This window comes from Pelobates fuscus, chromosome 8, assembly GCF_036172605.1.
Source record: "Pelobates fuscus isolate aPelFus1 chromosome 8, aPelFus1.pri, whole genome shotgun sequence".
Lineage (NCBI taxonomy): Eukaryota > Metazoa > Chordata > Amphibia > Anura > Pelobatidae > Pelobates > Pelobates fuscus.
The window spans coordinates 89,627,118-89,641,175 of record NC_086324.1 but is presented as its reverse complement, the minus strand read 5'-3'; the positions used below and the strand labels follow the sequence as shown (position 1 = coordinate 89,641,175).

The 14,058-nt window shown below is 36.4% G+C and overlaps 1 protein-coding gene across 2 annotated transcripts in view; it reads right to left on the bottom strand.

The window, feature by feature from the left end:
• Positions 1-3,682: 3,682 nt before the first annotated feature.
• The window catches only part of WDR75 (WD repeat domain 75), a 38,380-nt gene continuing 28,004 nt past the window's right edge, over positions 3,683-14,058 (bottom strand). For both annotated transcript variants that reach the window (XM_063430137.1, XM_063430138.1), the window contains exons 16-21: positions 12,091-12,186; positions 10,902-11,071; positions 10,698-10,757; positions 9,377-9,514; positions 6,389-6,480; positions 3,683-3,979 (exon numbers count right to left, since the gene is read on the bottom strand). In XM_063430137.1, the coding sequence (XP_063286207.1) occupies positions 3,775-3,979; positions 6,389-6,480; positions 9,377-9,514; positions 10,698-10,757; positions 10,902-11,071; positions 12,091-12,186 (761 nt within the window). In that variant the 3' untranslated portion in view covers positions 3,683-3,774. The remainder of the gene's footprint in view (positions 3,980-6,388; positions 6,481-9,376; positions 9,515-10,697; positions 10,758-10,901; positions 11,072-12,090; positions 12,187-14,058) is intronic.

The window sequence follows — 14,058 nt, the reverse complement described above, 5'->3', positions numbered from 1 at the left end:
TTTGCTCAAAATGTCATGGGGTCTGAGCGCTCTCCTCCAGGCACAGAGCCCATGGCTTTGTGGTTCATTACACACAATCCTGTACCCTACATAATGAACAGTGCGATTTGTGAACAGCCGTGGTATGAGAATTTACAGAACAGTTCCACTCATCACATAGGAAGGATAAACTACTTAGCCCCTAATCTACTGCTGGATGAGGTTTATGGAATATGAACAGACTGCAATAAAATAGTTCTGATGGAAATGTTTTTTCAAGTTGAGTATGCAGTTGACCTGTAGGTCTAAGCAACAGCACATGTACATGAAACCTTTATAGAAAGTATCTTTATTAATCAACACAGAAGCTTAATTAAAAAAATTCTAGACCAGGGGAGATTATTGTCAGATGTTATATTAGTGTAAACTTTATTGACGTTTTTGTAGCACCCTTCACCCTGCACTGTAAATTTTCTATTTCTTGAATAAAAGGTTTATGTTTTAAAATTTGACATCCTGATCTTTAGTTCTTAGAATCATTTTGTGAGTAAAGAAAGCTTAAAGACATGCCTTGATAGCGCATTTACTAAATTCGAAGAACAGGCTTAAACAAGGATTATAAACGCTTACTAAAAGATCGCAATAATACATTGCAAAGAGATCGAAAAAAATGAAGGAAGTTGGTGTGTCAGCAAATCTCTTTACTTCACTAGGAAACGTCTATTCTTGAATTGAATATTGACAATTAAAAAAGTTTAGGCATTTTACAGTGGACAAGTGTGTAAAATCTAAAGCACTGCATGCCTTTAATCTAAAATAGTTTAGTTTTGACACTGCATTTTTTTTTGCATTGTTTTTATCACATTAATTTTGCATTTTATATATATATATATATATATATATATATATATACAATGCTCTTACTACAGACTATTACAATACACTTTACCTTATTCAATTTATGTTCCACGTTGGATTTAGTGTAGGACCCACTGATATTTGGGTACTGTGACGTAGTGATAGGCTTAACATAATATGGCCAAAGGGTGGAACTGAATCCCCATATTTGTTTGCAGAGATAGGTGATTTTAAGTAGCCTTATACAAATTAAAACTGTATTTTAATATGTGCGCTGTTCCCTTATCTGTATATTTTATAAATGTTGGTCTCTACGGCAGCACCACTGCTGAGAAATGCATGTTCTGGGTGTGCCCCCAAATCCCTTTTTCTCTTTAATCTAAAATACGAACTGTGTATATACCGTAAATATTATTGTGATTAATAGGGAGCAATTTGGAGGTATAAGCACTATAATTTTGGTCCTTAGCACCAAAAGTATAGCCCTCCTACTACTGATGTGAAAGGGGCCATTAATTCCCTTATCTGGACAAACTGCTCACAATCCCCCTTTTTCCATACAGAAAGTGGATGGAAGAAAGGCTCATTTTTTTCCCATGTGTTACTTCAGAAACTTGGGGTCTTCAAGCGGTCCAGGGTTATTGGCTTGATTTTGTCTCCTCTTGCACAATTTTTTTTTTCATATTTATTTTATTTATTAATAGGGTATAACAATTCACAAGAATTATTGACAAACCTGATTTGTACAAAAGAGTAGGTTAACAACATATTGTATAATATTATATCAAAGGGTTTCCATGCTAAGAATATAAAAAAAATTATATACAGCCGTTTATACATAGAATCTCTGAACATAGTCACAATAATGTCACCCCACTAACCCTACTTTAGGCCCAGTTTAATCTCTAATTTTTGTCAGAAAGCTCTCTTTCTGTTTTTGTCTCCTTAATGGGTGTTAGACTGATTTCCATGTTTGCAAGTATACCTACAGATTGTGCTTTGTTTTACCACAAACACTGTTTGTGTTTCAATTACTTAAAATATTTCCACTCTGTATACACCTCACTTCATGTACACAGGTTTACTTTCACGCTCTATAAGAGGTCCATAATGAATAAGATTTTTGTTGTTGCGCACCATCACCACTGTAAGTTATTTTATGTTCAAATCGTTTTACCAGGATTTGTTTTTGTTGGTTTGTTATTTTCCTCAAGGAGGTCCCCGATTGGCCAAAACTGCACTTGGCCCTGCCCCGTGCCAATTTCAGCAAATACAATGCTTTTTCCATGGGAAAGCATTGGATTGGCTACAAATCTGCAATTTTGATGTCACAAAGGGGGAGGAGACAGCGTCGGCGGACCCATGCGGCACTGGAAATAAGGGGAGTTTAAAACTTTTACAGGGGAGCAGGCCACCTAAATGGTGGGTTTAGCACTATAGGGTCAGGAATACATGTTTGTGTTCCTGACCCTATAGTGATCCTTTAACTTACTGCACTATCAGTCTTTTTTGTTTTTCCTTTTTTTTGTCGATACATACAGTCCCTAAAGGATTCTTCAGACGCTACAACTTCTTTTCCGGTTTTATCCTACCCCAACCGGACAAAGAGTGATTAAGCTGCCTTTTGACTATATCAGTATTGTACAAGCGCTGATTTTTTTTCTGTTTTTAACTATTGATATTTTATAATTGGTTCACCATTCAAAAAACTGTGTGAGAAAGGAAAGCAAGTGCATTAGTTGATTTGGCTCTTACAAGTACCCTTTTTAACATTTAGCTCTACTTAGTGTAGTTGGAACTGGCTGCTACAATGTATCCAGAGGAACCAAGTGAAACAAATCTGCCAGCCTTACAGTTTCACATGTATAACTACAGAGTCAGTCTCAGACTCCATATATGTGATGAAATGAATGCTAAAGTTCACGCAGCTAACTGAAATGTATTATACAATAACGCCAGCTCTATACATTTCATTAGAACATATTTTTTGAGGACCATTTTGTGGTTTACAATAGGCTCTACTACCTATTAATGATACTACCTCCATGTTTTTTAGTCATGTTATTGAGAATTTATTCTCCTTATTCGAGCTGCAGACCATATGCATTTACACCAATATAGAGTGCTACATTTCTGTACTCAAATATGTAATAAATGCACATATGTAAAACTATGTTTAATTAATTTGCTTTTCATCTAAAGGTTACCTCTAAGCTTTTATATAATAAAACTATAACTTCGATGCCAGTGTTGAATATTATTCTATAACACATAATATGAACAATACTTACTGCTCTCCTGAACGGAATACTTTGAAACAATCATTGCCTTTTATGGGTCATTGATGCGAAAAGTTCCCGAATATGTTATTCTGCACTAGTCTCATCTAAATATCTAATTAACCAGAATGTTTCTGGCTCCAATACAGTTGCTGATCTGTATATGGATATCAAGCTGCTTATTTGCAGTGACTTTGCCAATACAAGTGTCAAGGATCCTATTTTCCTGTCTAAATGTTAGTAAAGAAAGCTGAACATACTGATGAAGGTGGTTGTTAAAGACCTTCACTTGCACACTCTAGCAGACTTTGTGCACAAGATTCCCCTCAGATAAGGATAATTGTTTTGTGAGACTGAATGAAATGCAACAGACATTGCAATCTGACAGTGGCACAAAATCTCTTCTATTAACTATGCAATGTAAAAAAAAATCAAAGAATGAGAAGGATGTCATCTCTGAGGAATCCACGAGTGAACAATGCTCTTATTTCACAAATAAGTTGGTATGTCCAACATGATGAAAAAAAGGTACTGCTTTCTGAATGAATCAAAAAGGCACAGGGCAGTTGATTTTTGTAAAATATATATAATTTCAGTCACAGAAGAACAAGTTAAGATCAGCATAAAATTAAAGGGTGCAAATGGAAATGCCACAGTCCTACAAAGCAGATATCCAGCTGTAATCAGTCTTTCGTATCCTTCGCAGTTCTTTTTCTTGCGACTTGAGTAATTTTTGTGGAATTTCTTCTGAAAACGCATCAGGGAATAGTTCATGCTCTTCTCTAATTTCTTCTACTTCTTCTTCAGACTCGTCCTCTGATTTCTCACTTTCCATGTCTACGTCTTTGCTCCCCTCTCCAGCACTGTTGGATCAATTGTTCAGAAGATAAATTAATACTCAGATAAATAGATTTAATTATAGCTACATATATCTTGCTGAATTGATAGCTTTTGGTTTTTTTTATGTGCATCTGACATGGTACAAAGAACTAAATATTAAAACAAAATAACCAGGCGTGCCAGCAAATTCAGATTTTATAAACAGTGATATATAAAGATCATTTGTTGGCATGCTTGGTGATTCTCTTGCTCTCCATCACAGTAACCAAAGCGCATGGACAGTATTGCTATGATAGTCTTATAGTAAGAGTGTAACAAGAGAGCTGGAGGAGAATAGAATAGGTATAACAGATGTCACTCAAGGACATGGATGTGCTGTCAATGAAATCTGAGTATTTGTGTTCGGAGAGCAGTTTCCCCAAAGCGGAAGGCCTAGATTAACCCCTTAAGGACCAAACTTCTGGAATAAAAGGGAATTATGACATGTCACACATGTCATGTGTCCTTAAGGGGTTAAGGGATATATTACTGTAAGTAGAGTCCAGCTTGTATGATGGAGAGGTGGTATGTATTTAATGAACATCCGTAAGCACTATGATAAATTATATATTTCTTGCCTAGGTAGATGTTAAAGCTTAAACTGAACTTGTCAACTCAGGTTTACTAAAAAAAAACAACAAACAAACAAACAAAAACAAAAAAAACATTCACAGTAAGCAGTAGAGGTAGAGTTCAAGGATTACTCCAAGCACTATGATTAGTTCAGTGATTTTAAGTGGTTCTGGTGCCTTTAGTCTGAATGTCCAGCTTTTAAGTATGAAACACTGCATATATGAAGTTTAATCCCTTTGTTGCCAGAGGTCATTGGAAAGTCATTAGCCATCCTGGAACTAGAGTTCCGGAGACTATGTCAGTTTTGTGCAAAATGTCATGCACAGTGTGACAATTTGCTGAAAGCGGTCAAGCTGATGCTTTCAGCCAATAAATGGTGACTGTATCAACTTCTGGAAGCACGTCACAAGCTTTGAAAGGAGCCTCAAACCACTACAGCAGACTGTAGTGATTATGATGATTGGAGTAGGTATCAACTGATTTAAACACATTCTATATATAATGACTACCGTGAGTAAAGTAAATAAGCGATTTAAGAGATTTAAATCCAAGAGCAAAAAAAAAATAATCAAAAAATCCTGAAAAGTAAAAAAAATAAAAAAAAATCTAAAAATGTGTTGGTCTGTTTGCATTTTTAAAAGAGTCTGAACTATTTAGTGAGCATTCACATAGGAAAGCATAAGAAGTACACTCACTGAAGCCGTCTACTTAAATACTAAGAGAAGCTAAATTTACCTAAATGTTGATACACTATGAGAACCATCTCAAAAAAAATTATGGCAACAAAAAAAAAAAATCAGTTTAACATAAACATGCAATTTAACACACAAGCACGTAACCTAAATGATTTATTTTAATCTGTGCTCCTACTGAATAGATATGGAGTGATACTGTGACAGACATTTGGGTGGCTGAAATCAACATAAACAACTTAAGGAAACTCTCAGCACCAAAACCACTACAGTGTAGTGCAGTAGTTACAGTGCAAGGATTCTTGGGGTGCTGCCCCCAACTTTCTGTGCCAAACCTAATGGTTTGACCAGTAACTGTGCTGTACATGCATCTGTTAGAATTTCACCCAATCTCCACTACTTCAAAAAAATCTTTGAAAACTTACTTCTTTAGGAAAGCATATCAATTAAAATGAACAGTTTTCCCTCCTCGCACCCGGATTCCTCTCCAGAAACTGTTATCAAAACACCATCAATGAATACTATCCTAGCAACCTACTTTTCTACCCTACCCTTACCTTTTGTGTCACTTTACCCCACTCCCTCTAGCATGTAAGCTCATTGAGCAGGGCCCTTAATCCCTCTGTTCCTGTGCGTCCAACTTGTCTGGTAACAAATACATGTCTGTTAGTCCACCTGTTGTACAGCGCTATGGAACCTGTTGGCGCCTTACAAATAATAATAATAATCTTGTATACCATTCAAATAATATGTACATCCAGCACCAGACAGCAATGATAGGCCGTGGTCACTGGGGTAACCTGCCTGAAGCTTAACCTTAGCATCTAAGGATGAAAAAAACTTTGTAAAGATAAGATGGATGTGAAATACCCACATCACGTGACTGACAGACGGGGAGCTAGGGTACCAGGAAAGCCCCAGTTTTCGGTTTTAACAGAGAACAGAGAAACTCATCTAAAACTCCTCGCATCATAACTACTACACTAAGTTGTAATAGTTCTGACGCTTAGATTGTCCATAACAATGATAAACGTTCAGTCCTCAATCTTTTTTTAAATCACTATTTACAGTATAGTAGGAACCATCTCCAGTATCAATTTTAATGTGCATTTGTGTTGGTATGTTTACCTTTTAGCCTGTTTTGAGATTAACAATGAATTCACAAACATTGTGCACAAGACTGATGCAGCAGGTAAAACATGTGCAGGTGTATGAAGAAGCTGAAGAGAAAAGAAAAAATATATTAAACATTAATAAATGCCCATTTCTGAGATCGAAGATCAGAAATTATACTTATCTATAAAAACTCATCTAGACTGCTCTACTAATCCAGTCACCATTTCTTAATCTAATTTCATGATAGCTGGCCCACTTTAATCTCACTCTATTATACATCATGATCACAAGCAATATTTACAGTTAATATTATATCTTATTTGACCTTTGCTGTGTTTCATCTGATTTTTCTGATTTATGAGGTTATTTATTTGAATCTCATTTGCCATAAAGCCCTGTAAGGCTATATTTCTCCAGATACGGTGACCTTTACAATCTATATTCCAACAAAAATGTGTGATCTATGGATTTTGTTTTCTCAATTTAAATGAGAATCAGACTAAACCTCTAACGATCACTATGTGCACCCTAACTGTAGCAGTAGCCTATTTGCTTATAATTACTTGCTGTTAGCATACCAATTACGGTGAATTTGATCTATAGCACACTAATTTGGAGTTTACTACAGCTCTTTGCTACAGGTGTCTTAGTGAAATTATACTACTCTCTTTAAAGGGAATTTTTATATTAATTTGGTTATATTTTCTTACATCTTTAAGAATAAGATGATTTGCATCTGGGAAATTTAATTTGAGCTAGATAATTATTCCACAGAAGATAACCTTTACTTTGGCTAGATCATACCTGTAATAAGGTTAATCTTAACTGTGAGATTTCACCTAGGCTAGATCATTTTCCTACAAAGGTCAATTTAACAAATACTTTGTTTTTGAGAGTTTCTATCCCTATGAGATAATTTATTTGAAATAAGATACATGAGATTTTTAGGGTCTGGTTCCAAAGAGTTATTTTATCCGTGAACATATGCACATACATAAAGACTTGTCGACTATCTCCTTATATAAATTACAGCTAATCATTTGTCTAGCCTGGGCTCTGATCAGCCATTAAAGCGGCACTGTCATGCCGAACTTACCTTTCCCCAATCGTTTCCTCTTCTCTCCCTCTCTCAGGATCTGTTAATTTCTTCCTGTCTGCTCTAGTTTGCTCTAGGGACTACTTTGTCTTATGGAGGTTTCCTATGCTTGACCAGCTTTGACCCACTTCTCACTATCATAGGAATTTTCCCACAATTCTCACCTAATCTCCCGATGCCTGCTTTCACTATTCCCCAGCGTCCTGTCATAAAGATAGGACGCCGGCGAAACTACTGAACTCCGTCCTAACAGAATGAACAGTTTGTTAATTCGTGTTCAAATGGCATTCAGTAGTTTCTGATCGGAATTTAATTTAAATGAATTAAATTGCGATCATATTCATGCCTCGGCTGCATCTTGCAGCCGCTTGGTAAATAACTCCCTAATTTTCACGCTATCTACCAAAAGGCTGAAAGACCAAAACCAAAGGCCCTAGTGACAATGGGGGGGGGGAGGACCTATTGTCCTCCCCCTGGCACCCACCAGGGGGAGGACAAAGATAAAACAGTGAGGAGGGAGAGCTATTATCCCCCACCCCTTGAGTGGTGGGTGCAGGCTTTAAAAAATTTATTTTAAAAAACCTGGGGGTACACATGGGTGGCATTTTTTGCTGAGTATTTCACTTGATGTGTACCACTGTCATAAAAAAAAACAAATTATGCTCAGTTACATCTTCTGAGCAAAACCATATGCCCAATGTATGATCTATTCTAGACACTATTTTGTGAAGTTACAGTGCTGTAAAAGAGACGTGAACAAGTTCAGGTTTTTAAGTGTGAATTTTCATGGAGTGTTTTGTGGGGTCCGTGTCCCAATTAGGAGCACTTGAGCAGGCTACATATTTCAACTACACCATAAAGGCGTACCATTTCTTAAAGAAGACACCCAAGGGTCTTTCAACAGGCATATTTTTAACCTTAGCGTGGAATAATTTTTCCGCTAGCTTGTACCAAGTGTAGTGGTAATAAGCATTTTTTTCTGCCTTTTTGACACACAAAGTAAGTTTGCACAGTATATTTTGCAAATCGTATGTGTGCTACGACTGTATAATACTTCATATGTTGCTCAGCTATGTCGTCTGAGTACAGCAATACCCCCATATGTACCTTTGCCAGGTATTTGTGGATTCTGAAGGGGCACATTTGAAAAGCAGCCATTCCGTTTTTTTCTAACTTTGAAGTTTTACGCTGTGTCCATGTTTCATTTCGGAGAAGTTTAGGTGGTTGGTTATTCAATCTTCCCCACAAACACTTACTTTTTATTAAAGAATACACCCCGGTGTAATTCAAAAGGCATATTTTGAACCTTAGCGTGGGATCAAAATTTCGCTAGTTTGTTCCAGGTGTAATGGTAATGACCATTTTTAAATGTATTTTTTTAAACTTTCTTAAAACTTTTTTTACACTTTAACATTTTTTATAAACTTTTTTTTTTTTTACCGTTAACTCAAAAGTAGCAGTAGGCAGCACTAACAGTAAATTCTGCAATTTCCCCTAACTCCCACCGACCTCAGCTAGCAAAATATATCATTCTAAAATATTTAAATTAAAGAATAAAATAAATTGAACCCGAGGGTTGAAAAAAAAATAAAAGCACAGTGAGGCAGATCAGGAGTCCCTGCAGCTTTTGTGCTCGCTCTGACAGCCTGTCAGAGCGATCACAGCTGCAGGGACAGCACGATCGGGTGCTCCTAGTCTGCCTCGAGTACAATTGCAGACCGGAGGAGAATTAACCCCGCGATCTGGGGTTCATTTTAGCGCATGATGGACCCGGTCCGTCATACGGCGTTAAGTGCTTCCCCAGTATAATGGACTGGGTCCATCATTAAGAGGTTAAAGTCTGTGTGTGAGGATACAGTAGCCTGATCAAAAATAACAAAAATACATTTCCCATTGCCACTTACCTCTCTGATTGCAACTACTCCTTGAGCTTTGTGGCTACCTGCAGAGATTTTTTCTGTTTCCAAATCCTGCTCCTGTTGCCGCCTCTTGCCCAGCAGTATGTGAAAAGGTGTAACAGGCATGCTTTCTTCAACTGCCAACTACATCATAGAAAGAAAAGAGGAAAAAAAAAAAAAAGATAATATTTAGAATGCTTTATGGAATCAAAACTACTGCAGATACCTTCCATAGCACAAACACTTTATTCTGTGCAGCCATCAAAGAACACATTGTTTATTAACAGGTTTATTCACACAAGTGAAAATTCAAAGTGAATTTCCAATTTAAGGCCAAAGTAGCTGAACTTGGAGAACAGCTGATTTAGATCATTTTTCTGGTCCAGCTAGTTTGACATTAAATTTGAAATTTACTTTAAATTCACACTGAATGTGTACATGGTTGCCCAATCAGACTTCCCAATGAGCTTTATTACAGCTCATTTAAAAGTCTTTCAAAAGCAGGCACTGTGCCCAGTGTTCATTTATAAAAATGCAGATTTCCATTAATATCAGCACTTGAAACAAATAGTATATACTCATCACACATAAAGCACTTAAGCAAGCCAAAGTGCTCTGTGGTTGGAGTGTTCCTTTATTTGATTTCTGTTCTTACTAATAAAATCAACTGGAAGCATTTTATGTAAACATGATGGACTCCTAAATAGAACAAAGTTGTTAACTTGTCTTTTATGATTCAAATCGCTATATTACAATATTAGTGTAGATTGGATTAGCCGTATTGGCATCTTATATTAAAATATTAATTAGCAATATGTAAAACTGTCAAAACATGATTGAAACTTCCCAATACACAATATTTCAAATATTGTTACACTATAAACCTTATTTCTGGAGCCCCAAGTACCATTACCAATAAGATAAAGCAATACAAAAGTGACGTTTCACTAAAATTATAGTTTAAATATTTTTTCAATGAGATAACTATAAATAAACTACCAAGTTCTGTATAGTGAAACTTAAATATATTTTAATTATTGTACTGTCCACATGAGAACATGGTATGGAATATAATGTAACTCCCTCATCCCACCCCTAAAAAACAAAACACAATTAGCTGGAAAAAGATTAACTTTTCCAGAAAGGACTGTGTTTGCTTAATTTATTAATATAATTGTGCTTTGGCATGATCATGCTTTGGCACAAGTCTCTTCCTGCCTTAGTCAGCAGAACATGTTTACGACTCAAAAAAGAAAATGTTAAGGTGAAAGTTGAACACATTCCCAGGATGCAAGAAATATCTCTCTGTAAGACTGTGTCAGGTTACCTGCTTGCTTAAAGGTGTGAGTTTCTCTTCTGGTGATTCTGTGCTAAAAGTCATCAGCTCCTACAAGGAAATAGTGACACACATTAAGGTTCAGCTCAACTTTTCCAAATGTAGAGACTCGTCAACTGGTTACCAAAAATTAAAATAAAATAATAAACATCAAAATGATCACTTCCTTTAATGAAAACATACAATGAGCATTACCTGGTTTTCTGTAAGAAAGTACAGTTGTGATCGGATTAGCCAGTGATGGCTTTCTGAATGAATAGATTCTGGCACGTCTCTTGGTACAAAAACTGCCCACTGCACTTTCTCGCGACAGACATCCTTCTGGATATAAACTGGATTGGGCTTATCGGGTTTGAAAACAAACACTGAAAAAAAGTAACGCAAGGCTTGTAATGCAGAACAGTGTGTGATTTGTACATTTACATTTATTTTTCAGACTAGCAAAACACATATTTGTTGAATATAGGGGATAAAGAAACCATATTAACAATCCTGGTTAATTATCTTTAAAAAGATAGGTAATGTAATTATAAATGTGCATACACAAACATATACTAAACAACGAATTTAAAACCACGTTTGTAAAATGAATGCTAACTATCCAAGTTAACTAAAATACAGTAACGGAAACATTAAAGGAATGTCGTAACCACTAACCCCAATGTTCCAAGCACCACTAACCACACAGCCCTGGCGCCCTCTCAAGAGTTAGTACTCAAACTGTTTGAGAAAAGTTTGACAACTTACAGGGATTAACTGGGTGCACGCGGTTGCCTTCCATGCAACCACAAGAGCTTTGCACTGAGCCTAGCTGGTGGTGCAGGGGGTTGATCACTGGGCACAGCACAGTGGGAGCAAACGGAAGCTGCTAGCAAGATATGCCAAAAGAGGTGTCAGTGAGTGCCTGCAGGACGAGTCGAGTCCAAGGGATTGTGACAAGGACCCAGCAGGCTTCCAGTGGTGTAGGACATGACATTTTAAGCCTTGCACTAGATGTGTGCTTGTTACAGATTAAACCATATAACAATATGGAATAAGATACAGAACCTCAAATAACAAATGTAGTAGTTCCTCATTAGAGTTTTCCAAATGTATGGCCACTATCATTGAAATTCAGACCTGTCTGGCGGGTATTGAGCTGACATTAAAACAACTCCAGTCAGTAAACCGCATTGCTATTTATTATGAATATATATTTTTCCTAATGGTTTCATTTTAAGGTACCTGCAAAATACAAATAAATAATTTAAATACCATACATTTAGCACAAGATCTACATACGTGTTAATATAAACACTTTTTTCATCCTTTGGTGGTCATAAATAGACCAGTTATTTTAATATGATGCATAACTAAAACTTCATGCAGATTGCAGTTCACTTACAGTTGGTGCTTTCCGAACCACAGGAGAAGGCTGCGATGTATTCTGAAGAAGAGTCAGACAGAAGAATGGATACATTGAGTTGGGCCCTCCACTCTACTGTATATAAAAAAAAAAAAACATACATTAAAAATGGCCAAGGAAACAAAACTGCATATCTGCACAGACATAACTTAATACAATCTAGGCTACTGTTCAATTAAAGTGGAATTGCTAGCTGTACGATTTTAGCACATCAGACCAAAAAAAAAACAGGTGTATGTATGTTGCTGAAAAAACAAGTTACAATAAATACAAAAGTAAAGTAATTATATAATCAGCACATTAAATTGATACTGTAGTGCCAGGAATCCAAAGCTGTATTCCTGGCACTATAGCTCCCCGCCCCGCGATGAACAAGCTCTAATGCGCATGCACACCAAATGCTGTGCACGCATAAGACCTTAAAAGTGTAGTAGCTCAAAAACACATTTAAATAAATTCAAAAGAACAAGGTGCACTGTGCCTTTAAGAATATGTGCAACACAATGCAAAATTCCTTTTTCATAAAAGAGCACTGAAAAAATCATGTACAATATGTACCTTTGACTGTGCACTAAATTGCACAGTCAGAGGCACTTACTGTGCATGAGTTTTTTAGTGCTCTTATAAATAAAGATTTTAGCACAACCCAATTGACATGGACCATTCTGGAACAGCCAGGGCATTCCAAGTAAATACATTTAAGCCCCATTATATTACATTTTAGTGTGCGTGGAGCATCAGTGAGTGACATTGTCACCCTGGTTATGAGAATACAAAGTAAGTCCCATTTTTAATTACCTCCACTACACTACTAACCCAAGTAAGTATTTAATTCGACATTTATTGGTGTCAATAATTGAGGAACTAAAAGACAGGGATGTGGAACTGCACTCAATCCCCTCCGCGATATGAATCTGGGTGCAACCAGGCCGGTCCCAGTACCAGGAAACCAATTGCTTGATAGAACAAAATGTAAAAAAGGTCCAGGCACACCAGAATACAAACAAGGCAATTAATTTAACCCACAAGCTTGTTAAAGACCGTAAAGGTCGAAACATTGTGACTTGGCTGTGGGTTAAATACATTGCCTTTTTCGAATTCTGGAGTGCCTGGACCTTTTTCACGTTTTGTTCTATTAATAATTGAGGTTTTTCACAAGAGGTTTTAAAGTAATAATAAAGTCTTGTAAAACATGTACTGTGCACTTTTTGGTGTGTGGATATAGCATGTGTTCAACCTTTAACAACCATTTTAACAGTCCGTATCTGTGCTATAGCTCACGTGTTCTTTAATACTTACCAATATGAATGAAAAGACAGCGATGAACTCAAAAAAATGATGACAGATTCAGTATCAGTTGTCTGTAAAACCTAGTGATGTGACAATTTCACTTTAACCCGTTCAGCCGCAGAATTAGGTAAACCGTTTATGACCAGAACTAGGCAAAGCATTTATTGTAACGGATATTTACTTGTACAGGATGATCTGATTTTTCAACAGTGACGAGAAAAGAGAGAATAACGACATGTATATAAAAAGAGAACTATTGATTTCTCCTGACCAGAAACGAACATTTTTAGCACCAGCAACAATTTTTAAACTGTGGTTATCTCCTGGACTTGTTGAGCCCTGATTTAAGGGTACTAAGCATATACGGAAGAAAAAACAAAAACAAATAGCATAACAAAAGCGAATTGAATAAAAGTGTGATATCCTAACCAGCACATGTATAGTGTATAGAAAACGACACGTACGTTTAGGTTTTACAGACAACTGATACTGAATCTGTCATCATTTTTTTGAGTTCATCGCTGTCTTTTCATTCATATTGGTAAGTATTAAAGAACACGTGAGCTATAGCACAGATACGGACTATTAAAATGGTTGTTAAAGGTTGAACACATGCTATATGCACACACCAAAAAGTGCACAGTACATGTTTTACAA